The 27,789-nt window shown below is 45.0% G+C and overlaps 12 protein-coding genes across 13 annotated transcripts; 6 read left to right on the forward strand and 6 right to left on the reverse strand.

Annotated features, from left to right (window-relative positions):
* Positions 1 to 23: 23 nt before the first annotated feature.
* On the forward strand, positions 24 to 695 carry LOC111069455 (biogenesis of lysosome-related organelles complex 1 subunit 5). Its single transcript, XM_022359529.2, has 3 exons — positions 24 to 118; positions 180 to 451; positions 525 to 695. The coding sequence occupies exons 1-3, from the start codon at positions 97 to 99 to the stop codon at positions 693 to 695; spliced, it is 465 nt and encodes a 154-aa protein (XP_022215221.1). The 5' UTR covers positions 24 to 96.
* Positions 696 to 708: 13 nt separating this feature from the next.
* LOC111069446 (transmembrane protein 199) lies at positions 709 to 1,767 on the forward strand. The gene is made up of 2 exons (XM_022359517.2): positions 709 to 1,333; positions 1,391 to 1,767. Exons 1-2 carry the CDS (start codon positions 709 to 711, stop codon positions 1,687 to 1,689), a joined length of 924 nt encoding a protein of 307 aa, XP_022215209.2. The 3' UTR covers positions 1,690 to 1,767.
* On the reverse strand, positions 1,723 to 3,228 carry LOC111069447 (zinc finger protein-like 1 homolog). Its single transcript, XM_022359518.2, has 5 exons — positions 2,923 to 3,228; positions 2,752 to 2,863; positions 2,495 to 2,688; positions 2,228 to 2,435; positions 1,723 to 2,163 (listed from the first exon to the last, which is right to left on the reverse strand). The coding sequence occupies exons 1-5, from the start codon at positions 3,022 to 3,024 to the stop codon at positions 1,871 to 1,873; spliced, it is 909 nt and encodes a 302-aa protein (XP_022215210.1). The 5' UTR covers positions 3,025 to 3,228; the 3' UTR covers positions 1,723 to 1,870.
* A 363-nt stretch (positions 3,229 to 3,591) lies between these two features.
* Positions 3,592 to 4,990, forward strand: LOC111069445 (selenide, water dikinase 2). Its single transcript, XM_022359516.2, has one exon. It carries the CDS (start codon positions 3,674 to 3,676, stop codon positions 4,796 to 4,798), a length of 1,125 nt encoding a protein of 374 aa, XP_022215208.1. The 5' UTR covers positions 3,592 to 3,673; the 3' UTR covers positions 4,799 to 4,990.
* Positions 4,973 to 6,105, reverse strand: LOC111069448 (probable DNA-directed RNA polymerase III subunit RPC6). The gene is made up of 2 exons (XM_022359519.2): positions 5,549 to 6,105; positions 4,973 to 5,476 (listed from the first exon to the last, which is right to left on the reverse strand). The coding sequence occupies exons 1-2, from the start codon at positions 5,939 to 5,941 to the stop codon at positions 4,988 to 4,990; spliced, it is 882 nt and encodes a 293-aa protein (XP_022215211.1). The 5' UTR covers positions 5,942 to 6,105; the 3' UTR covers positions 4,973 to 4,987.
* Positions 6,106 to 6,278: 173 nt separating this feature from the next.
* On the forward strand, positions 6,279 to 7,026 carry LOC111069456. The gene is made up of 2 exons (XM_022359530.2): positions 6,279 to 6,498; positions 6,614 to 7,026. The coding sequence occupies exons 1-2, from the start codon at positions 6,409 to 6,411 to the stop codon at positions 6,986 to 6,988; spliced, it is 465 nt and encodes a 154-aa protein (XP_022215222.2). The 5' UTR covers positions 6,279 to 6,408; the 3' UTR covers positions 6,989 to 7,026.
* LOC111069443 (26S proteasome regulatory subunit 4) lies at positions 6,907 to 8,587 on the reverse strand. The gene is made up of 2 exons (XM_022359514.2): positions 8,439 to 8,587; positions 6,907 to 8,367 (listed from the first exon to the last, which is right to left on the reverse strand). Exons 1-2 carry the CDS (start codon positions 8,439 to 8,441, stop codon positions 7,051 to 7,053), a joined length of 1,320 nt encoding a protein of 439 aa, XP_022215206.1. The 5' UTR covers positions 8,442 to 8,587; the 3' UTR covers positions 6,907 to 7,050.
* A 124-nt stretch (positions 8,588 to 8,711) lies between these two features.
* LOC111069450 lies at positions 8,712 to 9,857 on the forward strand. Its single transcript, XM_022359520.2, has 2 exons — positions 8,712 to 9,143; positions 9,197 to 9,857. The coding sequence occupies exons 1-2, from the start codon at positions 8,868 to 8,870 to the stop codon at positions 9,785 to 9,787; spliced, it is 867 nt and encodes a 288-aa protein (XP_022215212.2). The 5' UTR covers positions 8,712 to 8,867; the 3' UTR covers positions 9,788 to 9,857.
* LOC111069453 (40S ribosomal protein S19b) lies at positions 9,833 to 10,576 on the reverse strand. Its single transcript, XM_022359527.2, has 3 exons — positions 10,488 to 10,576; positions 10,111 to 10,431; positions 9,833 to 10,043 (listed from the first exon to the last, which is right to left on the reverse strand). Exons 2-3 carry the CDS (start codon positions 10,414 to 10,416, stop codon positions 9,879 to 9,881), a joined length of 471 nt encoding a protein of 156 aa, XP_022215219.1. The 5' UTR covers positions 10,417 to 10,431; positions 10,488 to 10,576; the 3' UTR covers positions 9,833 to 9,878.
* A 489-nt stretch (positions 10,577 to 11,065) lies between these two features.
* LOC111069388 lies at positions 11,066 to 13,103 on the forward strand. The gene is made up of 5 exons (XM_022359426.2): positions 11,066 to 11,205; positions 11,299 to 11,472; positions 11,633 to 12,001; positions 12,118 to 12,386; positions 12,458 to 13,103. Exons 1-5 carry the CDS (start codon positions 11,172 to 11,174, stop codon positions 12,725 to 12,727), a joined length of 1,116 nt encoding a protein of 371 aa, XP_022215118.2. The 5' UTR covers positions 11,066 to 11,171; the 3' UTR covers positions 12,728 to 13,103.
* LOC111069386 (glutamate dehydrogenase, mitochondrial) lies at positions 13,095 to 20,808 on the reverse strand. 2 transcript variants are annotated; one of them, XM_022359423.2, is made up of 6 exons: positions 20,229 to 20,808; positions 15,300 to 15,734; positions 14,902 to 15,221; positions 14,618 to 14,822; positions 14,233 to 14,271; positions 13,095 to 13,849 (listed from the first exon to the last, which is right to left on the reverse strand). In XM_022359423.2, exons 1-6 carry the CDS (start codon positions 20,641 to 20,643, stop codon positions 13,578 to 13,580), a joined length of 1,686 nt encoding a protein of 561 aa, XP_022215115.1. In that variant the 5' UTR covers positions 20,644 to 20,808; the 3' UTR covers positions 13,095 to 13,577. The 2 variants fall into 2 exon arrangements, with proteins under 2 accessions (XP_022215115.1, XP_022215116.1); XM_022359424.2 differs by lacking the exon at positions 14,233 to 14,271.
* An 860-nt stretch (positions 20,809 to 21,668) lies between these two features.
* On the reverse strand, positions 21,669 to 26,826 carry LOC111069387 (putative fatty acyl-CoA reductase CG5065). Its single transcript, XM_022359425.2, has 6 exons — positions 26,718 to 26,826; positions 24,734 to 24,986; positions 22,931 to 23,325; positions 22,740 to 22,849; positions 22,209 to 22,665; positions 21,669 to 22,146 (listed from the first exon to the last, which is right to left on the reverse strand). Exons 2-6 carry the CDS (start codon positions 24,953 to 24,955, stop codon positions 21,729 to 21,731), a joined length of 1,602 nt encoding a protein of 533 aa, XP_022215117.2. The 5' UTR covers positions 24,956 to 24,986; positions 26,718 to 26,826; the 3' UTR covers positions 21,669 to 21,728.
* Positions 26,827 to 27,789: the final 963 nt, after the last annotated feature.

The raw sequence follows: 27,789 nt of genomic DNA on the forward strand, positions 1-27,789 counted from the left end.
TATACCGAGGAAAAAAAACGAACTCAATCAAGCCAGTGCTGGAAAACTCCCACGCTTTCTGCTCTCATGTGACAGCTGTGGGGTGGTTGAAAAATAATGATAAGCCAGGTTGGACGAGGTAATGTTTCGAAAAAACTGCTGTATAATCGTCTTTAATGGAATATTTTATCCTGCTGCAGAGTTGTACAAAGTGCCGCTTCGCGTTTTAGATCATCGCGTGTTTGTTAACGGCGAGATCGAAGCTTTCCTGGACAATTTTGAGGTACGGCGCAACGACAGCGAAGTGGAGAAACTTTTTCAGGTCACCGAGACCATAGGATCGCTCAAGTACGATCTTTCAGAGCGTTTTATTGCGTTGGGCAACCAAAACCTCAGCGCTCTGGGTACCGAAGTGAACAGTCTTCTGTGCGGGGTCAACAACCTGTTGGAAAAAGCCAAAGTAGAACGGACGGTAATTGAGAGCAGCACATAATCGAGGTGGCGCCGGCTTATCGAATATGACTGACTGCATTTTATATTTATAGGCCAGCGCACAGTTGCAGGAGGCACGACAGTCACGTGAGCAGCGCAGAGCCGAATTTCTGACCAACCTGCAGCACGGCTACAAACGCATAGAGAACTCGTTCGAGGAAAAGGAGGAAGAAATCGCCGAGCTCTACTCTGACCTCCAATTGAAGCTGAGCATTGCAAAATAAGACACGCCCTAAAATGCTCAAATCAACAATCGTAGACACTCGGGTGCGCCTTGTGCCGTCGGTGACGCTTTTGGAGTTCCTGGATGCCCAAAAAGAGCACTTCAGAAAGGTTCCGGAAAATGTCGCCAAACTGATGAAGAACGAAGGCTACACTTTACCTTTGAGCACACAGATTGTCCAGGAGCAAGAGCTGAACATTAAACGCCCCAATATTGATCGAGCGCTGTTGCGTAGACTCTGCGCCGATGTGCCCGAGGAACCAGAGCCAGCAGCCAAACCGACTGGCAAGAAGAATAAGAAGGCTGCCAAAGGCCAAAAGTCATCCGAGGAGATAAAGGAAGATGATGCTGAACCCCCGACGGAATACAATAATGTCTTATACCTGACTGACATGCACTGGCTAAATGATACTCTGATACAGTTGCGCAAAGATGGCATTTGCAATCTCTTTCTCTATGAATTGATCGAGTCATCGGATCTGGTATTGCCAGAAAATGAAATGAAGCCACGTAACCCGGAGCTGGAGGCCCGCTGCGAACGCCTTCGCGCTGAGCAGCACAATCGCGAGTACCACAAGATGACCAAGAATGTGGATGCAGGACTGAAGCATTATCCAGAGGATACCATAGCCTATCAAAGTGTGTAGAGATGACAACTCAAATTGAGCAATTCCTAATTCTCCTCTTCTCTTGTAGTTAAAAGCCTGAACAAGCAAATCATTGCGGTGTTGCAGTTCGTCTTCTCTGTGGCTGCTGGTTTCACCTTTGGTTTCTTTGGCGTCAATTTGATGGTTGGTCCCCTGCCCTTTGGCTTTCGCATCCTGCTGGGCGTGATTGTGGCCCTCATCATAGCCCTGGCCGAGATGTACTTCCTGGCCAAGAAGCTGCACGAATACGACGAGATCCTGGATGCGCCCAAGCGTATGCAGCAGACGGCGCCAAAGGCACGCAGAGAGGCAAGTGGAGTGCAGACTCTGAAACCTCATTCTGACTAAACAAATACTGTATTAGTTTTTTTTTCTTTTATATATACATAAATATGTGTATTATTTTCTGTCGTTGGAATTTAAGATTATATAAATATCTGTAAAAGTTGTATTCTTTCGGGAGGGGGAGGGTTGTATGCTTTGGATAAGAGACTACGTATGCACGTGGATAACACTTTCCTCGGATAATTTACTCGTAGTGATTCGGTTGCGGATTCGGATTGTTCCAGCTCTCGTCCAGGCCGTCGTTGGAGCCACTGCGTCCCATCCATGCCAACAGATAGATGAACATGACAAAGGCCAGAATGCCGCTGATCACCAGAAACCAAGTGCGTCGCCACGGTGGCCGCGACGATGGTGCATAGAAGCGACGCGTCCAACGCGAGAACAGCTCGGCCGGCGTGCGACGCTGGTACTTATTGTCATCGCGATCCGTCCCACCAATGGGCGACTGACGTGGCAGCAATGGTCGCCTACTGCTAGCTGTGGGATCACAATGAACAGAATGCTATTAGTCACAAAACATTGAAAATTCTGTTGCACACACCATTAAAGTCGCCCGAGCTGGGTGGATTAAATGCATCCATTAGGAGCACGGAATGTGGAGTTGAGGCATCCCCGCCATTTGGCTTCGCACGCTCCCGCTCTCCGCCGGAATGAATGTGATGCACTTTGGTCATATTGCTAACAGCCGCCTGACTGACGGCCGCCTTAGCCTTGATGGCCTTCAAACTGCTACTCTGATCCTCCGAGAGCTTTTGGAGAGCATTATAATTAGCAATAGTCGGCGAATAATATCTCTTTAGCCGCTTACCAGAGCCAGGCCCAGGCCATTGCGACCCCAGTTGACTTGAGCCAGGTAGTTCTTCAGGGCATCCGCCACGGGCGAGACAAGATTGGTGTTGGGAAATATCTCCACACTGCACCCGGGGCACTGATGGCCGCGTGGCGCAGTGTTGGCAGGCAGAGCGGCTTGACGAGCATTCAGGCAGTCCCAATGAAAGACGTCTACAAATTTGAGAATCGAGTGTCATTAGTGGTAAAATCCGGCATTGATGTGGCACCACTTACGGTAGCAAACCAGTCGCACACACTCGCCCTGCTCTAACGAGGTCCCGCACAGATTACAGTTGGAAATGTAGTCGCTATCCCGCAGCCATTGTAGATAGGATTGCACTATGCACTGCGGATTAGACCCCGAAATACATTTTATGGTGTAGTGTGTGGAATGAGCATATGTACCTTCGGATGCGACTGAACCATACAGTGCTCGCAGACGTTCACTCGGTGCTCGAAACAGAATTGGTTGGTGACCAATCGTTTGGGGCACTTGCAAAGACCCATTTCTAGCAGGTCAGCGGAGCTTTTATTTCGCAGAGAATTATTGCACCTGGGGGTTTATTGTGCCAGCACACTTGTGTAAGCCTAGGGGAGACGAGACTCACACACAATTATTGCATTCTTAATACGTATTCACTTGACTTTAATTTCGTTTCGTAGCCTTTTGTCGGAATTTTCGTTTTGACAATCACAGAATCAGTGCTGCCGATTCCGCTTTTTTTCCGAAAATCTGGCTGTTTTTGAAGACCAACTGCGGGAAGCGGGAATTTCGGATTTCCTAGAAATGCGTTTTGTTTTTTTCCGCTTTTTTTTAATGTTGGAAGGTTTGTTTTAAGCATACTATCGAAATATGTTCATAAGGTATGATTAGTAAATGGAGCTAATACTGTAACAACTCTAAATTAGTGAACCCATTACGTTTTTTTTTAAGGGATTTCATGGAATTTCTCAGCTTTTTTTTTTTCTCTTGTTCAAGTTAGAAACGGCTTTTTTTCTGATGAAAAGTTAACAGCACTGATCACAGGTTCAACAGCCACGTATATACTACCGAGTTGCGTGGCGAATGGCAAAATAACCACTACGTCTACCATACCCCCGTCTCCGACTTCCATCGACCGGGCAGGCCAGACCTTCCTGCTGCTACGCTACCAAAATGTTTCGACCAGAAAAACATGGACTTGAGAGCGATTTTCAACTTACCAATTTCTCCACCCTCCGAGGATGAGGCTGTAAAATCCCCCAGGATGTACTCACAAAGTACCTAAGGGGAACCGAAATAGTTCAATCCAACGCAAATGAAAATGAGCACCACATTGGCGCTGGAATGGATTGTGCCGTTGTACCACTCAAACGGCACGGAGGAGGAGAATATTTGCTAGCACAAACTGTCGACTTCTTTTATCCATTGGTAAATGATCCGGAGGTATTGGGAAGCATCACGCTTGCCAATGTCTTGAGTGATTTATACGCCGTTGGTGTGACAGAAATTGACTCGCTGGAGATGATAATAAGTGTATCAACGGAGTTTACGAACAACCAACGTGATATTGTTACATCATTAATCATACAAGGGTTCCGAAAAGCATTGGCCACAAACGGATATAACCAAATTAACTTGAAGCTGAGGCAATTGAAGCTAAATCCTTGGTGCATCATTGGCGGCGTAGCGACTTCTGTCTGCCTAAAGGACGAAATCATATTTCCATCCAATGGGCGACCGGGAGATGCTCTGGTGCTTACAAAGCCACTGGGAACCCAGCTGGCGACAAATGCACATATTTGGCAAGTTAATCAGACTGATAAGCACAAAATCCTGCTAACGCAGTTCACAGATAGCGAGATACTCGAGACCTTTGAAATGGCAGTGAAGTCGATGTCGTATTTGAACAAAAACGCTGCTCTCTTAATGCACAAGTATCAGGCGCACTGTGCCACAGATGTGACGGGATTTGGTTTACTTGGTCATGCCTTGAACCTCGCCCAATTCCAAAAGGAGAAAGTCTTATTCAAGATCAACAAATTGCCAATTATCAAAAATGTTGTGAAATTTAGTACTCTAGTCGACCAAAGCACAAAATTACTTGCTGGCAAATCTGTAGAAACATCTGGCGGTCTATTAATTTCCCTGCCGCCCGAGGCTGCAGACCAATTTTGTTGCGAATTCAATGAAATTACAAGGGGCGAACAAAAGGCATTTAAAATTGGTTACGCAGAAGCGGCAAATGAGTCCGATGCAGTGCTCGCAGATAATGTAGAATACATCGAAGTCAGTCTTTAAACTGGATGAAAAGTAATACAATTAATGGATTATTCAACCTATGACGGATATTTCATAAAGGCTTAAAGCTGGGAAATATTTGGAACTTTACATATTTAAATGTGTAAATCTGATGATTAGTTAAATGTATTCTTCGACTCTTCTTTAAAGAAAGAAACAAAAAACCAAAAATTAAATTCTTTAAATTCTTTACTCCAACCATTCTTTCATATATTGACACTTAATGGCTGTCACATCGCCACAATTGGAACAATTCTTGATTACAGGACATATGCCACAGGGCATTTGAACCAACCCAGTCGGTGGGAGGGGTAAATTAATGGCCCTATAAACATAGGAACCATCCTGCTGCATTATGCGCTCCGCATTCCCATCGTAGACAACCGTCTTAAGAATGGTTTCCAAATCATCCTCGTCTAGGGTCACCTTGCTAATGCCCAAATCCGATATGAATTTGTGGACATCGTTGACGGTGCAACATGACATTTGCTTGAGCGCCAAGGGGCCGTCACGCTTCTTTTCCGCATTCTCGCGCTTCATTTGCAGAAAGCGCAAGCACTGCTGGTTGAGGACATCGACAAACTCAACTTCAAAGTCCTGATCCTGGTACCAGGCACCGCCTGTAATGGATCGATCCGGCTCCAAATTGTACAGCATATAAACTTTCTTTTTGCTGGCCTAAAACGAATGAACTTGGTATACTATAGATGCTAATGCTTAAGCGTAGAACAGAATGGACTATACACTTACATTCACAGATTTAACCGCTTTGATTAGCTTCTTTGTTTCCAGATTCTTGAGAATTTTATTCAGTTGTGTCATATTCAGGTTCGACTTCATCCGAATGTCTCGTATCCAAATGCCCTTGTTCACGCCCTCCTCCACAATCCCGTAGACGATTTTTTCCTCATTGTCTGCATCTTTTGGCAGGGCGCTCTTCTTCTCCGGATCCTTGGCACGATAGACCAGCTTCTCTCCTTTCTTAAGGATCTCGATGCCGCCTTGTTGTAGCAATATGTTGAGGCCCTCGACTCGGGTGGCTGCCGACACATCGGATAGGGCCTTGGTGAGATCATCATTGGTGGCCCCAGCGGGTATTCCCTGGATAACCGACAGCAACAGTTGGGCCACCTCAGCGGCCATGAAGAGGTCTCGGATCTTTAAAAGCAAATTTAGCGTAAAAACCAAAACAAACGGTTCGTAGCGAATGGTTGTGGCCCGGCACCAAGTGTGGTGCAGTGCTGCCAAGTCCGCTTTTTTCCCGTACAATCGGCTGTTTTGTAAACCAGCTGCGGGAAGCGGAAATTCTGGCTTTTTTTAGAAATGCGTTTGGCTTTTTTCTGCTTTGTTTTAAGTTGCCACATTTACATCCCAATAGCATTCTGTGATGAGTTAATGGAGTTAACACTGAAGTTAATAGTAAGCCCATATATTTTATTTTTTATTTATTTTATTTATCTTTATTTCTGGAAATTTTCAGTTTTATTTGTCTCTTGGCCATTGGCGTTTTTTCCTGATGAAAAGTTGGCAGCACTGGTGTGGTGTGGGAAATGTTCATTGCAGTTTTGAAGTGATATTTGAGTTGTTGGCCACCTTTTGGATTTCCAATAATGTCACAGGGATCGAGTTCTGATGAGGAACTCGACTTTAAAGTGGTAAGCTCGACAAATTACCAGCGCGTTCAGGAAAAAGTTGAAAAAGGTACGTAAAAACACAGACACGCCATAGACAGACATGGCGCTGCCAACTTGAGTGACAATCAGCTGACACTCATAAATTTGTATACGAATTAAAGGATACTCTTTTTCCAAACAGATAAGCTATGCGGATGGTGTTGCTGATGGACGGGAGCGGGTCTTTCAAACTAGCTTCGATCAGGGATATGCGGATGGACTAAAAGTTGGCCTGGAATTGGCCAAATTCAGCTCATTTTTCGACACACTTGCAGCAACTGGCACAAAGGATGATGAAAAGTTATTAAAAGAAAAGGATGCATACAAAGAGCTGAGACTGGCAAAAGCCACAGAAAAACAGCACTTTAAATACTTGGATCATCAAAATGAGCCCTTAAACGTGGTCTCGGGAAAACAGGACACCTATATAGACGATTTATTGGGTCAATGTGCCGCATCATTGCCAATAACTGCGAATTTATTCGTATCCAGGGATTCTAGCGTTAATCTGTTTTAATGTATATGATTGGGAATTATCAAAATTAACTGAACATATATTTTCGTGTGTGTTAGTGTAACTTATAAATACAATCCCTCGGGCGTGCCCTCCTTCTTTCGGTACAAGACGCTCTCCTTGGATTTTTTAAAGTCCTCGTTGGTCACCTTCATGCGGCGCTCACGCAGTGCCATGAGACCAGCTTCTGTGCAAATAGCCTTAATGTCGGCGCCAGAGAGATCATCCTTGGCCATGATCAGCTCGCTGAGGTTCACATCTGTGGACAGGGTCATGCGCGACGTGTGGATGGTGAAAATGCGTCGCTTTGTCTTCTCGTCGGGCAGTGGGAACTCGATCTTACGATCGATACGTCCCGGACGTATAAGCGCCGGGTCGAGCGTCTCAATACGATTCGTGGCCATGATTACCTTGACATCGCCGCGCGAATCGAAGCCATCCAACTGATTGAGCAGCTCCAACATAGTTCGCTGGATCTCGCGCTCGCCTCCAGAGTTCGAGTCGTAGCGCTTGGTGCCGACGGCATCGATTTCGTCAATAAACACAATGGAGGGAGCATGCTCCTCGGCCACACGGAAAAGTTCACGCACAAGCTTGGGGCCATCGCCCAGATACTTTTGTATAAGCTCCGAGCCGACAACACGCAGGAACGTGGCCGAAGTTTGATTGGCCACGGCCTTGGCAAGCAAGGTCTTGCCTGTGCCTGGTGGGCCATAGAGGATAACACCCTTTGGTGGCTTGATGCCCATTTCCTCGTAGTATTCGGGATGCGTTAGCGGTAGCTCGACAGACTCTTTGATTTCCTGAATCTGAGTGTCCAGGCCACCAATGTCTGCATAGGTTTCCTGTGGGGCCTTCTCCAGCTTCATGACAGTAACCATGGGATCGGTGTCGTCGCTGAGGACACCCACAACAGCGTGCACTTTGTGATTCAGCAGCACCGAGCATCCAGGCTCCAGCTGATCTTTGTCCACAAACGACAAAATGCTAACATAGTGCTCGGAGCCCACAGAGGTGGACACAATCGCGTGATTATCGTCGATAATCTCCTCCAGATTACCCACAGACATTGGTGTGCCGCGCAGGTCATCCACCTTGGAGCGCTCCTCCTCGTTCTTCTCGTCTTGGGGCTTCAAACGCTCCTGGTTGCGAATGAACTCATCCTCCATCATCAGGTAATCCTTGATGCGCTCCAGTTTGAGCAGCTTCAAGCGGCAACGCGTATGGGGCGTCACCAGGGGCAGCTTCATGGCCGCATCGGGGCCCTTTGCGCGGCGCTTCTTCTTGCCAACCCGAGTCGGAATTGGTGGCTCGTACTTCTTCTTTTTGTCTTTGTCATCCTTCTTGTCACTAGATCCCCCCTGGGCCGATTGGTTTTGTCCCTGAAACGCACAAGCATAACCAATTAACTTACTGATGAGGTTGCACCATGAGGGCATGTGCTGCACTTTACCATTTTGAGTAGCTTGTATTTGGTGGTCTTCGATTTTTAATACAATACACTTTTTTCTTTTATGTTGTCGGCAACAAACAGATTTTTACCAGTCATAGCCAATGTGAAGTTGGCTGCGGCTGCGATATCAGTGCGGGCACACTGCATGAAATGAAAATGTCTGGTAGCACGATTTTGTATAAGAAAATACATTATTTCGTGTATTTCTGAAGGTTAAATCCTTGCATATGTTTATTTGATTGATCTAAATTTATTTTTAATTTTCAAACTAATTTTTTGGACCGTCGTTGCAACTGCTCTGTGACAATTCGTGACAAGTCACGATTTAAATGTTGCGACTGTCTGGTGTCTGGCAACCCCCAGAATTTGTTTTTGTTTCTGTCGCGCATTTTTGTTTTTATTTTAAATTTTCGTATTATCCGGATTGTAATGGATCAAAATGTCAAGAACATCGACCTCAGGCTCGACAATGTAGCTGTTCTGACAACGGGCACTGCGGCGGAGTTCGTGAATGGCATTCTAGACTTTCTGCTCTACCAACGCAGCCAGATTCCCTTCGTGTACAAAATGTATAAGCATTGCATCGACAAATGGGAGGACGAGGCGCAGCCATGCAGCAAGCAGGAGTCATTTGCCAATTATCAGGTCAAGCAGCAGCGCACCAAGGCCAAGGCCACTAGGCAATCCATCAGTGACATGAGAGAGGTGAGGCATATTTGTGCTAGAGAAATTCCATTACAACACAACGCTCCTTTCAGATCATTCGGCAAGCTTTCAAGTCCTCGAAAGTGAAGAGCCTACGATTTCTATTTGGGTCGAATACTTTCTTGCCCACGGAAGCCTACACTCTGCACATCCCCCACGCATCCATAGCCCGGCACCATCACTACGAGAACCATGCCCTGTCCGAAGACAGCATAAGGCAGGCACTGCTCCGACTGTTGACCTGCGAAGAGCTCTATACCATCTTCTCCACACAGCTGACAGCTACGAATGTGTTTCTGGAGCTGGAACTGCTGACAGCCAACGAGCCTGGAGTGCACCAGCAACACACAAGTCTCGTTCCAAAAGCCATCCCGAGTCAATTGCCGCGCTGCTGCAAAAATGTGCACTTGCACCTCTTGTATGCCAGTGATAATCCACCGGCCGCACTGCGATGCTGCCAGGAGTTGGCCATTTACCGAGATCTGGGTCTAATGCATTTGGACAGCACCGAAAAAGACTGCAGTAAGCAGCTGGAATGTGGCGAAACGACTGAGGAGAGTGGCGGCTGGTGGCAGTCGGATGTAATAGTGCGTGGCTTCAAGGTGCCACCCAACCAGAAGTCGTGCGATTTGTGGACCAGCTAACATTTGCTGTACTCACATTTCGTCCCCCATTATGCATGTTAAGAATAAAGTCGCAAATCATTTTATTTTATATTCCTGGCCGTATTTAGCTCTAATCGTCTCCAATACAGATTACTGGTTTATCCTCGACTTTACGTTGCTTGAACACAATTTGGTTGGCCAAGCGGTCCAAGTCCCGCTGTCCAGTGGGCGTAAGCTTGCGGCCCCCCTCTGGATGCTTCTCGATCATGCGTGCCGCTTCGAGTGCGTGAAAAGCCTTCAAGCAAACCAATTTTCCAATGAAAATGTTTTTACTTTATGAGTTTTGGTAAGTGTGTACTTACCATACGAATGCAGCCATCCGATGAGCGGCAATACTTTGATGGTTGCACCCCATTCCGCTTGCGGCCACTGTACACCTTGGTGAAGGCGGCTACACCAGCCGGACTACGAAAGTACAGATGCCGCATTATGGAGGCACAACGAGTGTAGAACCAGTCGCGTTCAGTCGGTGACGTTTCCTTAAACTTGCCCGTCTTAATGTAGTCCACCTGTTCAGGCACATTAATCTTGCCCGATTTTTTTAAGAAAGCAGACAGCACTTTGGTTAGAACGTGCTGGTCCACATCCTTCACAGTAACACCCGGCATCGTGCAGAATATTTCCTGTAAGATTATTCACAATGATGGGGGACAAAATTTCGTGATTGAAATTCACTTACTTTTCTCTGAAGTAAAAAAAATTGTGCTTCGGCAGCGCGCTTTACGCAAAATGGCGGATTCGCAATGATGGCCGCGGGATTTCAAGCCATAAGTGTGACCATGTCAGTTGTACTGCATTTGGTCACATGAAACAGTCGTATCGGTACGACATTCAGAACAAGGGAGGATAAAAGATCCAGTGGGGACTCTATTAAAGGACGCTGAATGAATACATTTTCCAACCTCTACGATCTTTCTCGGTAAATTAAAGAACATAGCGTATCGAAACACAACATCCATACTCATGGCTTAAAACGTGTCATTCCGTTTTCATTTTGATTTTTTGCTTAAGCCTTTTTTCATAAGTAATCCAATAAATGGTTGTGCTTTAAATAAGCCAGATTGTTTAAATAAATAATAAATAGAGGGGTGTTAAGTGGGTTAAGTCTGGGTTGATCGCCAAATTGCCCTGGTTTTTTTATAGTATGGTATTTAAATGGTATTTCTCAAAACTGAAATGGTATTTAATGGTATTTATTTTTTGGCCGGATGGTATTTTTTATTGTTATCGTCACGGTCACGCTGACGCAGCGCGGCAGCGCTGCATATAAAAAATTATATAGTGTATATCTTGTGTATATTGTGTATATCTTCCGTATACGATTCGATTGACTCATTCTGGTGGACTGTGTGGAGTGTGCAGCATGTCTGAGAAACCTACTGTTTTGATTTTGGGTGGTAAGTGACCTCCCACGCCTACGCTTCCGCTTATCACTGACCTGACTAACGCTGCACTGGCAATGCTAATTTTCTTAATGGTGGTGCTTGCAGGCTGCGGATTCATTGGGCGCAACTTGCTCACTTATCTGCTGGACAATGAACTGTCGCAGGAAATACGCATAGCTGATAAGACGCCGCCACAAATGGCCTGGTTGAACGAGGAGCAGACCAGGGCCTTTGAGAGTGATAAAGTTGAGTTTTGCAGCGCCAACTTAATAAATGCCGGTATGTAATATTGCTGCAACTCCAACTGCAGCGGAAGTAAAGGCAATGCAACGCTGCAGTCACAGTAACAGCCCCAGCCCCAGCCCTAGCGCTCTCACGCACACGCTCACCACCACGTACGCGACTTAAACTGGTTTTGGATCCCTTTTGTGTTTTACAGCCTCAGTCAGGCTGGCGTTTGCACCACACCCAACGACGGGCCGTGCCTGGGATGTGGTCATCAACTGTGCGGCCGAGACGCGTGCCAATCAAGACGATAGCGTCTACAAGGAGGGCATTCTCAAGCTGAGCCTACACTGTGCCAATGAGGCGGCCACACAGCGGGTCAAGCGCTATGTGGAGCTCAGCTCTGGCTGCGTGAACAGCAGCGACAAGGCGCCGCTGAAGGAGGACTGCAAACTGGAGCCCTGGACGGGTGTGGCCAAGCAGAAGCTGAAGGTTGAAAAGGAACTGTCAGCCATTAACGATCTCAGCTACACAGTGGTACGCCTGCCCGTTGTCTATGGCATTGGCGATAAGCGCTACTTAAGTGAGTCGCAGCGTCGCATTGATAGTCGATAATTATTTTGTACAATTTGCAAACAACATTGAAACTTAACCACTTGCCCACCCATTCTTCCATTCCATTCAACCCCACATACACAGTGCCGCGCATTATAATCGCTGCCATTTACAAATACCTCAACGAGACAATGAAACTGCTTTGGAACGATGCCATGCGCCTGAATACGGTGCACGTATCGGATGTGTGTGCCGCGATTTGGCAACTGGCGCAGAGTCCCAAAACCAATGGCCAGGTTTACAACATTGTGGATGATTCAGCATCAACGCAGGGGAGCATCAGCAACCTGCTGGTGGATATTTTCAACATCAATGTGGACTACTTTGGCATTGTCATGTCGAGCTTGACCAAGGTAGGTGCCATCTCTGCCATGCTCAGACCCAAGCGCTGGTTAAACCCAATCAATCGTTTCGTTTTGTTCAGCTTTACCCCACGGACACGGTGGGGGAGATCAACGACAAGCATATGGCACCCTGGGCAGAGATTTGTCAACGCAACGGCATTGAGAATACCCCGCTAACGCCATACCTCGACGAGGAGCAGCTCCATCACAAGCATCTCTACTTGGATAACACTAAACTGAAAGACTTTGGCTATGTGCTGCAGCACCCGCGCCTCACGCGGGACCTACTCATGGAGATGATCGATGACTATGCGAAGCAGCAGTTGTTCCCCAAGTCATTGACGCTTTGACTCTCCATTTGAACCATTCGGTAGCACTACGTTGATATGCACACAAGACATTTACAGCCTTATCCTTTAGCTAGTAAGCCCAAGAGTTTTTACAATTGAAATTCGTAATATGTAGATCTTCCAATTTTTATACGATACTGATGCTGTATCCCCTCCCCCCTTCTCTACAATTATCTGCCCACTAAAGTGTACTTATAGTATTATAGAACCAATCATTTTGATACATTCCAATCAAACGTACATATACAAAAATATGTATATATATATGTATGTATATATGCATATGTATATCAATGATGAGACTAACAAATTTGTATTGTATTGTGATTCAGCCAAGACAATTAAAGATGTACGCACTGGTTTTTTGTAGAGTTTAGATTTTTGTGTATATTTGATTATTCTTTTAAATGTTACGGCAACGGAGCAACGGATCGTACGATACGCGCGTGACATTACGATACGCTACGATACATATTTGAAAATGCAATTGCTTCAGTTGGACGTTCATCAACTTAAAAATTACAGAATAAAAATCAACAATAATAAGCTCGCAACTTGTTCAACTTAATACAAAACACGAGAGCACTGGCGAAGTTTGTTTTGCTTTGATTTGATTTAAAACGATTTAAAACGAATTTCTTCCGGCACGAGCGCTCCATTTGCCGTACTATATTATAAATTACATTGGTTTTTGTTTTGCATTTTAGTTTGTGACATTTTTTTTGTTTTCATTTAGTTCATCTAAAAACGGCGGTGCATGGAGCAATAGCATTAGCTGTTGCCCTTGAGTTCGAATGCTTTATTAACTAATTAATTAAGAGTCTGCGGGGCTCGTCTCTTCCGCTGGCGCTTAGAAGGCCAGACCGGCATCACGGTATGTGGTGAAGATCTTCTCGATGGAGTTGACATAGGCAGCGGTTCTCAGGTCCAGTCCCAGGTTGTACTTCATGGCCGTCTTCATAATGGCACGAGCCGATCGCTCCATGGTATAGTCGAGGCCAGAGTGCACGATGTCCTTCTCAGAGGCGCCGGAGATGCGCTTCTGGAACGATTCAGATGGGGTGACGGGAATACGGCCGCCCACACGACCGAAGCGACGCTCCAGGGACTCTTGCACGGATTCTATAATATGATCAGGCACATGGAGAAATGGAGAGAGGGAGAACAGCCATTAGTTGAGATTGCAACATGCCAGATAGACAATTGTTTAGGGGATAAAACTACACAGAATTGGTTAGAAATATATGGGATGGAAGCAGGATTAAAGCAGAAGGTATAATGGATCTTAGTATGGTATTTATAAATCTTCTTGCGGGGGCATGAGGATAAATGCAATAACAAAATCAAACACGATACACGAAAGAAACAAAAAGGTATACCAAAGATCAAAGGATCAAGCTACAGATAACAGATACAGGTACAGGTACAGAGTGTTTAAGAAACTGTACAGAGGGGATGGTGGGGGGTGTAAGCGAAAAGAATTATTAATAATAATAATAATGTACCGTCATTAATGATTCTTTCAATTGACTGTTGGACTGAGGCTACATTGGTGATAGAGAAACAGAAAAAGAAGAAATAGAATAAACAACGAATTACTTAGATGATATTTAAAAATTAAGCCAGAATCTTAGAGTCTCTGGATAGGGTGGTGTGGTTTGGTGGTGTGGTTTATCGAAAAAAAGAGATAATTTTGGAAGAAAACCAAAAAAAAACCAAATGGTAACCAAACTGGGAAGAGCAAATGCTTATAGAGCAGTGGCTATTCTGTAAAGGTTTTAGCGTAAGAAACCATAAACCGATCGATCGATGAAAAATTATAGTTAGATGATGAGCAGAATGGCAAATGTATAGCGGCTGTTCCATAGATGGATCAGTGGATAGACTTACCGAGCAAATGATAGTTGGACTCGCGCTCGTACTTGAAGGTCAGGCGACCGTACGAGACATGGTTGAGGTTCTTGAGCCACTCGAAGAACGAGACGGTGACACCACCAGCATTGATGTACAGATCGGGGATGACCAAAATGTTGCGATCAATGAGGATCTTGTCGGCAGCGGGAGTGGTTGGGCCGTTGGCAGCCTCGGCAATGATCTAAAAATTATCAATAATTTCACGGGGATTAGCATTGTATTTGGCATATCATAAAGCTTTGTTCTGTTCTGCTGCTTACCTTAGCTTGGATTCTGCTGGCATTCTCGCTGTTGATGACCTTCTCAACGGCAGCTGGAATGAAGATGTCGCACTTCTCGAACATCAGATTCTCACCCTCGTAGGGCTTGGCGTTGTGGTAGCCCACAATGGTGCCGTGCTCGTTCTTGTAGTCCTCCAGGAGCTTGGGGTCAATGCCCTCCGGGTTGAACAGAGTGCCATCGTGCTCAATCACACCGATGCAGGTGGCACCGGCACGAGTGAGGTAGCGGGTGGTGTGCAGGCCGACATTACCGAAGCCCTGGACGATGAAGGTCTTGCCGCCCCAGCCGGGGGTGGTGCCTAATGGTCAAAGAAATATATATGTAGATAAAATCCTTTTTTTTCGTTTTCAGATATCACCAATGAAATACTACTCACCAATCTGGCTCATGTAGCTGGCCTCGTTGATGAAGTTCTCCAGACCGTGGAAGACGCCGCGACCGGTGGCCGAGACACGTCCATGGATGCCGCCCTGGTTGATGGGCTTACCGGTGACACAGGCATGAGCATTGATATCCAGATGGCCGATGGTCTTGGCATAGGTGTCCGCAATCCACGACATTTCGCGCTCGCCAGTGCCCATATCGGGGGCGGGCACATCGACGCCGGGTCCAATGAAGCCCTTCTTGGCCAGCTCAAGGGTGAAGCGACGGGTGATCTTCTCCAGCTCGTGCTCGGAGTACTCCTTGGGGTTGATCTTCAGGCCAGCCTTGGCACCGCCGAATGGCACATCCACACAGGCGCACTTGAAGGTCATCAGGGCGGACAGGGCTTTCACCTCATCGCGTGACACATCCAACGAGAAGCGGATACCTGAACAATTGCAGAACGGAAACGGTTGCATAACAACAGATGAGCATATTACGTATACGACAGGTGTTGGTTTAGCTCGTTTCGTGAAACCTTGAAAGTACAGCCCTCTACCCTGGGGATGGGGGTGGGGGGGAGGAGTGTGTTGCAGCTTTCATTTTTGGCCTAAATCCAATAGACATGTGCTAAAAATATCAACCAGACTACAAGAATTCTTGGCCGAAAGCAAAAGTTTCGTGGACTCAGAGAGAAGAATTTTTCTTGGCTGCCAACGCACGTCACGTGCCCCAGAAATCGGTGCATGGGGGAAACCTTTCCCCCGATGTCGCAACAACATTCCCAAATGTCCCAAAAGTGAGACCCCATAAACCCCAATAGACCTTATCAGAATTTTAAGTGTGGCGAAGTGTGGCGAACAAATAAAGATATCTCTTAAGAAAATTGCCGATTAGATAATGACACCCGAATGGCTCTTTGTGTGTTTTGTGTACGTACTTGGCTGTAAGTTCATAATTCGAATTTAACAAGCTTTCAAGTATCCATTGTAAAAACTTGCAACAGCAAAGTGACCCCAAACCCAACTTTATGGATCGATAAAAAGTCTCGCGTTTGCGGCACCGCAATGTGCAAGTTCCATCGATTGGCTTCAGTTTATGGATTTCCTTTTGTCGACAAGTTGGACGAGCCCCCAAATAAAAAAAAAACAAAAAACAAAACTATAAAAACTAAAATTAGCACAAATGATTTTTGAATCGCCGCCTCATTTGCGGTTGCTATGCGGGGGTTTTTTTTTTGGTGACATTTACGAGCAGTACAAAAAATCATTATTCCAATGAGATCATTGCTTTATCAGCTGTGAAACTGTGTTTGTTCTGAGAACAGAAGTTCTATAAGCAACAAAAAATTCAATGAGAGTGCAAATTTGCCAACTACAAAATTCTATTGCGCCCTTAGCTGCTACTCCTTACATTTTGTTATTCCATTGTTTCATTTCAGGGGTGCTTGAGGTATATGATTTCTATGGATGTTTGGGGCTTTATAATTTAGATAAACAGCAGCCAAATGTTTAGTTTAATTAAGAGTTAGTCCATTAAGAGTTAGTTGTATTTAAAATAAATTGAATTTGGGAACTTTATGCACTGAAAATCTTTGAAATCAAATACATCAAATACATCAAATACTTATAAAATACTCGGGATAAATAAATATCTAGTTATAATAATACACCGATTTAAAATCCATATCTAAGAATATTTCAGATCTTTATTTTTGGTAAAACTCGCAAGAGTTGTCGTTGTGGATGGATAGCAGGTATCTGAAGGTCTGGACGGACACCCTTTTCCTAATTGTTCTCTTCCTCTGCTCTTTGACTTTATGCTGAGTAAGCGCTAAGCCGATCCCCGAATCGCCTTGCGTTGATCGGGACAGAGGCAAAATTGAGCTGACTGTACCCGCGGCTCGCGCTTGACGACAGCGAAAAAGATTGGCGACGCCGAAACTCTATTTACCTTAGCCTCACCTCACCGCTGGGTTCGGGGCCTTTCTTTTCGTTCATATTATGTTTTTTACCTTCAGGAAACCGAAAACAACAGCAGCAGAAATACATATGGAGTATGCTCTCAAGACGATTAGCAACCGGCTTTATCAGGCAAACAAAAAACAGGGCGTATCGGTCCACTTGTTTTTCTGTTCTTATTTGTTTCGCAAAAAACTACAGCTGACATATCATTTTATACCACGCCATAGGAATCTATTAATGCTATATGTAGTTCTCTATAGCTATTAATTGATATGTATGTATGTGCATGTGTATGCTCGTGCTTATACAATCAGTGCGATAACTTATTTGGGGGCTCGATCGTGTGTAGCCACGTCTATAAGCAGCCCCATCAATAGCATACCCCCCATTGGCAACAGTCTCTGGCGTCGGCACAATCTCTCGCATAGACCAAACCTGTCCGGTCCGCGCCTGGTCAGCTGACCAGAATTTTGCGCCATATGATGTTTGTTGAGTGCAAAACTGTTGCTGGCGTGGGCTGGGCTGTTGTTGCCTCTCCGAAATCTTCTGTTGGTGGCCTCGACAACTGCCAACCAAGATCTCCCCGAGCATTGGCTTGGATAAGATAGGGGCAGGAAATGACGCATAAATAAACGCTTATCAGAATTGCGGGCTGTACCTGTACCCCCAGCAAAGTTATTTTTGGTGGGGAGACCTAACATTCGATTTCGTGACAAGTTAATTTCTCAATTGGAAGAACTACAGTGAAAGATCTCTGGGAGCAAAACGATCTATCATTAGCTCTAAAAGCAATATCCACTGTATATATCTGTGTGATTGGTACACGATTTGACACAAATTTGAATACTTGAGAGCTTGAGAGCAGAGCAAAACTCTCAAGGGGAAGTAAACAGTAGTAGAGAGAGGAGAACGTGTTTGTCAATAAGATAACTGCTAAATAGTCGAGCGAAATGATATTTACATTGGGGCATTACGAAGTACATGTGACATATGTACATACTCCACAGGCTATGGGGGCAAACACTTTGGACACATTACCACATACACGACTATCAGTAGATGTGCCCTGCCCACCCCCTCCCAGTCGCGACTAAAGCCAAGTATTTTTCTGAGATTAGCTCAGAGCTCTAAAGAGCAGCAGCCCTCATCGATACGAAAGCCCAGGCAATTACAAGTTATGAAAGCAATGAAATGAAAGCCGCTGTCTGGGACTAGGGGCCCATCAATTGTCTATTCATTGGTCTGTTCATTGTGGTTCAACGACATGAAAAGTGCCACAGAGAGAGCCAGAGAGAGAGACCAGATCGAATCAGTTTCGACCAGTCTCCAATGGGTACATTGGATACGTACAGCATGTGACGCATTCATCCATCATTCACCGCCTCTCTCACTGTTTTTTTTTGGCACAACGTGACCATCACGTGAACAGCAGAGCCCAGAGATCTCCTACTCCAGTCCCCAGTCCACTCCCCAGACAGACCCTATAAAGCCAATTCAAACCAAACCTGTTTTTGAACAGACGTCAGAACCGGCATGGAAGAATCGCGAAATGAAACGAAATACATACAGGCGGAGCGGCGAGCGGAGCGGCATTTAAATGCGAATTGAACACCAAAATGTGTGCAGAATGTATTAAACAATTAAGAGTTAAATGGAAAAGGCAGCAGCGTAAATTAACATTAATTAGAGCAAATATAATACATATGGGGAATGCCAACTAAAAGTCTATTCCCCCATTTGATACTAACCAAATAAAAGCAGACAACTTTTAGCACCTCCGCAGCTGCAACTAAAATAGGTTTATACGAGTCTCGATGCCATCGTATTTAAGTGAATCATTAACAAGACCTCGGCAAAAGTCCACCTAGAAACACACACACCACACCGTTTACAGCAGACCACATGATCGATTACGGCAAATCGAAAACAAGATCATAAACGGAAAGGAAACCTCTCTTATGCTGACATTAAATATGAGAGTAATAAGCGTGGATAGAATCGTGGCAATAATCGTAAACAACCAACAAATATTCTGCCTCGGTGCAAAGAATTATTTTTTCGGGTTGTTTTCGTTTTCAGTATTAAAGTATACACATATGAAATATATAGTATATACATATATGTATATGTATAAATTTTAGCAGTCCAAGGTCAGATAAGACTCCCGTCAAGTATTTTTACGTTTTTTTTTTTTTGTATTTTTGGCAGCAAGCTAACAATTGATAAGCACTTAAATGCTCACGAAGCGATTCCATAATTATTTTAGGAGTACGTGAGACCCAACATAAAGGTTTTTGTGCTTGACAACGGAACAAACCTATTTTTGGGGGGCGTTGCCCAACACTCGCACCACTGTACCGTTGGACTTGCTCGTCTGCTGGTTGGTGCGGTGCGGTGCTCTAATTTCAATTAGAAAGCAAAACAAAAAGCAACAGCAAAAAAACATTAAAAATAGAACCTAGCCAAAAGGAGAAACAAACAGTAAAAACAGCAAAAACATCGGACAAAAGGCGTACGTACAAAATTCGCCAAGCTCGAAAATAATAAACTGTGTGAAAAGAAAACGAGGAACGGAAGAAGAAGGCGCAAAAGGGAGGGAGGAGACACCGTCATCATAGAAAAGACATCTGGCGATTCTGCATTGGGGATGGTGGGGGTGGGGTAAGCAAAGTGCTGCAACACTTGAAGGGTTTGCAAATCAAATGGCAACACGTGTAACCCATGAGAGAGGATTGCCGATATGATTTGGGGGGCTGGTCTGGGCTGGGGGGCCTATCTATGACTGTGCCAACGTAAACAAGACAGAAACGCGAGGCGAGGAGTGTGCGCGCGCGGAGTTCGGTTACATAATTTTTGAGGAAAAAGGCCAGAAATAATCGCAGGAAATGCCGAGGAAAAATCGATTTTGCAAACCAACAACAGTTGGCCGGAGGAGGAGGAGGGGAGGATTTTGGATTTGGATTTTATTTGGTACTTGCCTCCCTTGGTGGGCGTCTTGTGGGTGCTGTGCTGGGCACGGTAGCCGGTAATCATCTCGTAATTTCCAGCATCACGACGCAGGGGGAATGCAATCTCGATGATGTGGTCGCAGGGTTGCATAAGCATGAGAATACCCTTCACCTTCTGCTTCTTCTCGTCGCGGGTCAGCTTGCCCTTCATGTCATCGATGAGGCTCTCCTCGGCGATCTGGCAGCCGCGGTGGAAGAAGTACTCGACCATGTCGAAGAACCGGGGATCCTTGGCAGTGGGCACATCCTTGAGGCGGTCGGGAATCTGGTGCTCGGTGGCATAGCCGCGTGCCTGCAGCGCAGCGGTGGGCAGTGCCTTGACCAGGGTGGTCAGCTCCTGCTGGCGCAAGGCGCCCTGACGGGCCAAACTCTTCAGGTGATACATGGCAAAAACACACACACAAAACACCGCACTCGATTCTGGGTTAGACTTCTCTGCTGCTCTACTCTCCTCCTCTGCTCTGCTCTGCTGACTGCTGCTTGCTGTTGGACTATGTGCTCAACAACGTTCGCTCTAGTCAGAAACCGCCACCGAAATGAACAGTTTTTGACGTTGAATTGCACGCGCGCGCTTATTGTGTATCAGCCCTGGTATTTAGGTATATTTTGGTATTTAAGACCAAGTCCTAGAGGTGTCAAACCATCGAGGGCACTATCGATAGTATCGATATTTTACTGCTAGTCTCTACTATCGACGGTTTTGCGACTATCATGATAGTATCGAGCTACAGCCGTTGCGCTTTTGATATGTTTGGATTGGCTGTATTTTTTTGCTGAAATTTTTCCCATACAAATTAAATGTATCATACGGGAACGCGTATGGAATGACGCAACAATGAATCTTTATTCCATACGCGTTCCCGTAAGATACATTTGATTTTGTATGGGAAAAATTTCAGCAACATGCTGCCACACCACGAAAATGAGGGGAAAGTCTCCAAAAAAACACTCTATTCTCCACTGAAAAGAGAGCATTTTGCAAACTCTCCACGAATTGAGAGCGAGTTTTGCAAACTCTCCACGAATTGAGAGCAAATTTTGCAAACTCTCCACGAATTGAGAGCGAAAAATGTTAGTATTTTTGGTGCGCTAAATTGAGCTTGGCGGTCAATTTGAAATGTGTCTTAATATTTGGAAAAATAAATATTTCACTTGATTTGTTTTTTCAAGTGACCTCAGAAACCTCAGAAACCGCCACCGAAATGAACAGTTTTTGACGTTGAATTGCACGCGCGCGCTTATTGTGTATCAGCCCTGGTATTTAGGTATATTTTGGTATTTAAGACCAAGTCCAGCCCTGTTTTTCTCGCTACAGATATATAGTATCGAACTAGTTCGGTTCACAAAAGAACCAGTGCCCAACTGAAATTAAAATTCAAATTTGAATAATAAAACCAGATCATTTGATATAAACTTAAAAACAAGAAAAATCTTGGGGCCTATATTTGATTTACATTATTAAAAAAGACTTTATGCATGTATGGTGTTGTTCCGCTCGTGGTAGATACTGCTAAGGGATGATCGTATGAAGGCATCACCGCTCTCCACGAAGCCGTCCATGTGTGTCCACAAGAACCAGAAGGTGAGCGTGAAGAACAGCAGCTTGCCGACCCAGTCCAGGATGTAGAGGCGACGCAACACTTTGCGGGCATACGGCAGCGTGGACGGGCTCTCTCTTATAATGTAGGTGCGCATGCCCATGATGTAGGTGCTGATGTACGTCTCCCAATTGAGCTGGCCCACAGAGGTGTCGAACATTTCCTCGTCAATCGCATTCAGCTGGCTGCTCATCTGCTGGAATCGCTCGTTCCGGAATTCCCAGTCTTTCGTTGTGTAGTACTGCAGCAGCTTCAGACCCATCGACACCTTGCGCTGAACATTCACCAGGCTGCGAAAAATGGGAATACTTGGATTGCGGATTGCCGAATTATAGAGTCATAGAGAGCTTACAAGGGCTTCTGGCCAGAGATCAGCATCAAGAAGTCAATGAAGTAGGCAGGAAGATAGTGAAAGACTATGACGCAGAACATGTGATGGTAGTAGTTCTTCTTGATGGATCCGCCGGGATACCACAGGGCGAAGCTTAGCGGTGTCTCGTAAAAGAAGCGACGCCCCGTCTCAATACTGTCGCCCCACGAAGTGAGGGCCTTCTTCGAGATGCACAGGTTACAGAACTGCACCTCGTGCCGTTTGCTGGGCGCCTTCTCCTGGCTGCTGGCCCTGGCGCGCTGATAGCCGCACAGAATCAACCCGTTGATGGCCTTGTCCACAGGTATCACGGTGGAGGCGTAGTCCGGATTGCAGTGCATCGATCGTATCACGCCTCGGGCGGCGCCAATCATCAGGCCAGTGGGTCCGGTCACGCCCTCAATCCATCCTGGCAGCGGTTCGCTAATGGCCGCCGTCACTGCAAAATTGCAACGGGTGCAGGGCATAATTTAAGTATAAAGCAATTAGGCAATTAATCATCTGGAAACAAACCAATCGAGGGCCGTGTGATGATAATGGGCAGCTTTGTGTTGTATCTGCAAATTAGATCTTCGGACAGTGCCTTGCTGTAAGCGTACGTGTTGGGCAAGCCATTTAATAATCTGAAAAGCAAAAGTAAATCGATGCAGTTTGGGTTATAAATTGCAAATTCTAATTATTTTTGCAATTAATTTATTACTTACTTGGGTGTTATTTCCGCCAGAGCGGCATCGTCCATTGTTTCCACCATTTCGATAATGGAGAAGGGATTCTGTGGCGCTGGATAGGCGCGCTCCTCCAGCACACTCTCGTTGCACTGACAGTACGAGGTGGACACATGCACCAGGGACTGCAGATTGCTCATCTTCTCGGCCAGACGCAACACCTTCAGGGTGCCGACCACATTCATCAGCACCATGGGTCGCAGCGGCTGGTCGAAGCGCACATTGGCCGCACAGTGGAACACAATCTCCACATTGGAGGCGAGTGTGTTGATGTCATTGGCGCTCAGGCCAAGGTCCGGCTCCAGCAGATCGCCCTTTACCACCTGCACCTTGTCCACAATGTCGGGATTCTTTTCCAGCAGCTTGCTAAAACTCTGAAATGAATACAAAAAAAAAAAACAGACAAATGTGTTTACATCTGTTTTGTTACAGGGTACATGGGTGCAGGGTACAGAGTGCAGGGTACAGGGGCAGCAGACCCTCAGACACATTAATTAAGTGTCATGGCGTTGGAATTGCAATTTGGAGTTTGCAGTTGGATCTCTTGGCTGCTTTTGGGCTACTGTCCGACTGCTTAGAATCGCCTGCCTAATGGTCCATGTCGGCGGTTGGAGCGCCGGGCCTGGTGTAACAGCAATTAAAAGTCATTGTAATTCCGAATTTTTTTCCAAGCAATAATGATCACCTTGACTTATAAACGCCATGGATGGTGGCTATGGCTATGTCTGTGTCTGTGTCTCTGCCTCTGTCTCTGCACCTCTAAATGTCTATGAGTGGGTCGCTTTGTACATTTGAGTGCTGCGATAATTTGGTAATAACACTTTGGGGGAGTCGCGGGTTTCGTCACAGTTTTCCCCCGAATGGAGGGCAAACGATATATTAGTTCAGATGCTGTGGTTCCAGCAATGGCATAAAATTATATAGAATTTATTTTTTATAACTTCGTGCAATAATTGTTCGTCTTTCAACTGCTTTTACAGCACCAAAAGCTCATTATTCGAGCACGTTTTGGGTGCTGTAAAGCAGTTGAAAGAGGAAATTATGGCTATGGGACAAGGTCGATTAATGAATGGGATAAGCTTTGGGATTGAGTGGGATATTCGTATCATTATGTATGACCCATAATGATGGCAACAATTTAGATGCCACACAGGGATAATTGTATCAATAAGATACATTACAAATAGTACGAGTATGTACTTAAATATTTCACTAGTCAATTACTCTCTCAAATCAAATTTCAAAGGCCACTTTGTGCCACATGCCCTAAACAATTTAAGATTAACTTTAGTCTTCCGAGTAATTTTAACACCATAGCTAATTACACCATTTACGCAAAGAGCAAGGGAATGTATAAGCTTTTTTTTGTTTGTTTTTGCTTCGTTAAATTTCAGTCGTGATACCTGCAATTATTGGTAAGTTAATGAGTTGAAAATTTCCAGCGGAATATAAAATAAAAATTCTTCTCTTGCGGTCAGTCTCCGTATCGATATATGTAGGAGGGAATGCGAATGCCGCCTGCTGATTAATATTTTTTTAGTTCCTTATTAGTGGGAATTACATGTTGTCTGACACATCCAAGTAGTTGGAGTCACTCAGGCAGAAGAAGAATTACTCATACGTCACGTGGTTCCCTTGAGAACAACAACCCCGGTAGCCGCTAATAAGAGAGTGCCTGTGATTGGCAACTATTAACGAGCCAATAAATTACACAATTAACAGCACTTAATGTGGTGGATACGATGGGGATGAGGAGATTAGCGGTTAGGGGAGGGCACTTACCACACACTTGAAGTATTGCTCCTTCCGCACGCTGGGATCCAGACCCTTCTTGGTGCGTATCAGCAGATAGATGACATTCAGATCCCCACAGCTGCGCAGCAGCTTCTCCACCAGAACTTTACCCATGAAGCCAGTGGCTCCAGTGATGAGGATCGTTTTGTTGGCATAGAACTTGGCAATCTCCGACTCGCCGCTACCGGCATCGCTTCGCAGTATTTCCATGGCTACGTGATCTCTGCGGACTCCGGATGATCTGTGATCAAAGCAAATTCGCTATGAGTTGACATTACAAGTTTCAAGATTGAATTCCCCCCCTGCTCAAGTGGTTTGGCCGTTTTGTTTGTCTAACCTACTCCGGCGACATATTCTATTTCAATGCCACAGAGTCTGATGAAATAAAATCGGATCGGTGGGCAGTGGCAGTGACTGTATGTTGACCAGCCGAATGTAATTGGCGTGGCCAATTGGGATTTTTGTACTAGCTACTAGTTCGTAGTCTCTATTTGCCCTCACCTCACAGATGAGGGTACGAGAGGCTGCCTCTTTTGCACCTCTTGGATGCTATGCTCGTATCATCTGTTTGGGCTGTTGGTAAACATAGCAATGAGCTTAAAGACCTGTTAGCTGTTAGCAGTCCATCCATTTGTCGGTCCCCCCCTGTTTGTTTGCTAATAATAATAATATTATTTTTTTGGGAAAGTGCCTGTCGAGTCTGTTTGCTTAATGTCTGTCTGTTTGTTTATTTCTTTTTAGTGTACATTAAGATCTTAAGCAATCCGTGTGTGGGTGCAATTCCCAGCCATTAGCCATTCGGGTCAACGTTCATACTTTTCTCTGTACTTTAAATGCATTGCAACATTTCACTCTAGTTTTACGCCCATGCTAGTTAGTGTTTTTTTTATGCAGGAAGCGTTTTAAAGATCTTGAATAAGCAAATGCACCAATCATTAAATGTGCAGGTGCCCACAAGTATTTCTTTAATTGGTGGCAATCCCAGGAGTTTGCAGCACCATGGGGAGTTATGTTATATGTTAAAGGAAGGCATAAATGGAAGGTTTTGGTTTTAGTAAAATGAAGGCAACTCAATGGGGATTTGATAAAATTATAGGGAAGGAAACTTCATGGGGATCTTTTTATTACTCAATAAACATATTGCCTGTCTTTCGGTATTACTTTTGGGTGTGTGGGTCACTAGTGAAACGGATTTTGTAATCAAAATGTAATAAACATATTTTTATGTAGTTTACTCAAGTAGTCGCTGCAGTTATATTTTTTCTATGTATATGTATTTTGAAATAGTTTTTTTTTTGCAAGCCATAAAAAATTATTTTCGAAATTTCACAACTTCTCTAAATAGAATTACAAACCAAAAACAAAATAAATCTCTAGAGAAAAATCGACAGAAAATCGTTCGAAAAATTATATTTTCAAATTTCAATTTTGCATATTAAAATAAATCATGCCAAAAAGCAGGACAATGGCTGCAATAGAGGTAATATATGTTTCCTTTGCCATTTCCACACACACACACAGACTCATTTTCCCCTTGCTTTTTGCAAATCAAACAAAAGACTTGAGACACAAACTTTGCATTCGGTCACTTTGGTTCCTGCCTCTATTCTGGGGGCACTTGCATTCATTTCCAGCCATAAATTTAGCTATTGTTTAAATTTTCCACACACACACACACACACACACGATGTAGATGGAGATATAGACAATGATCATGTCACACGACGCCTCCCGAAATGGACTTTCTGTTCACGTAACTGCCACTCATGTGTGGCACGCAAATTGAGACATTCATTGCACAGTTTTGTTTCTTTGAATTGTCTTATGCATATTTTTGTTGATTTTTTGTTTGTAAATTGTAAAGCCAAACACATATACACTGCACACACACGCACACACACACACACACACACATACTCGATGGAGGATTGGCCGTAGCGATAAGCGCCCTTACGAGTGGGGGGGTACTCACTTCCAAGGGTTCGAACTTTCGGTGCGGATACGACTCGGCTTGGATTTCTGTGGAGTGGCTTCCGTATCGCGAATTGAATCTGTTGAATACTCAGCGGCAACTGAATGGGAAGCGGGCAATTGGCTTGAAGTTATACTCGGCCCAAAGGAAACTTAACTCGACCGAGCAGCACCGCGCGCGCTGTAAGCGTCGCAGTCAACGCCAACGCCAACGCCAGTGCACACACATACAGATGATAGTTTTAACAGTTAACACAGATACGAATGTCAGCGGCAGCAGCAGCAGCAGCAGCAGTGGAGCTCCTCTGTGCAGGCAGGTGTCTGCTGTCGGTGTCTTTCCGGGTAGAGTGTGCCGAAAACACCGTAAGATGATCTTGCCCTCCACCAGAGACAGACAGACCCATAAAAAACCGAAAGCCCAGACGAAACTCGGGCAGTGCTACGATGAGTCCGAGTACGATTATTACACTCAAATTGAAACCAATTAAACGGCACTTAAAAAGCTTAAAGCAATCTCGATGTCCCGCTCCGCTCCGCTCTGGGCAAGGGCAATGCTAATGGCAACCTGGCAGCCTGGCAACCCTACTCCGAGAAATATCCAAAACAGAAATTCCCCAAAAGCCCACTACCACCTCCCCCCCAAGCAGATGTTGGAAAAAAAAGGACAGATTCAAGAGACGAAGTCGGACCAAACCAAGGCCAGCCACTTGATGGAGAGGCTCTTTTATGCGGTGGCATGGCCCTAAAAAACTGCATGTCATCCATGGAAACAAAACAGTTGCATATACTACAGATGTACATATATACATAAATATATATATATACACACACAGATTGGGATGCAATCGTGCAATTTTTGGCTGCAGAAAATATATGCATACCCTGGACGAGTAGAACACTTTCGGGTATATTACGGGCTATAAGGTAATGTATTTATGTTTAATGCAACAGAAGATAAGGTGTAATTTCAATATAGATATTCCAGAATTTTTGCGCTTTAGCAGGACTCTAGTAAGATTATCAAATGTGGTAGAATTTCCTTCAATAGCGTAAACAAAGTTGTTTGTTATCCT

The sequence above is a fragment of the Drosophila obscura genome, unplaced genomic scaffold (genome assembly GCF_018151105.1).
Source record: "Drosophila obscura isolate BZ-5 IFL unplaced genomic scaffold, ASM1815110v1 contig_150, whole genome shotgun sequence".
NCBI lineage: Eukaryota > Metazoa > Arthropoda > Insecta > Diptera > Drosophilidae > Drosophila > Drosophila obscura.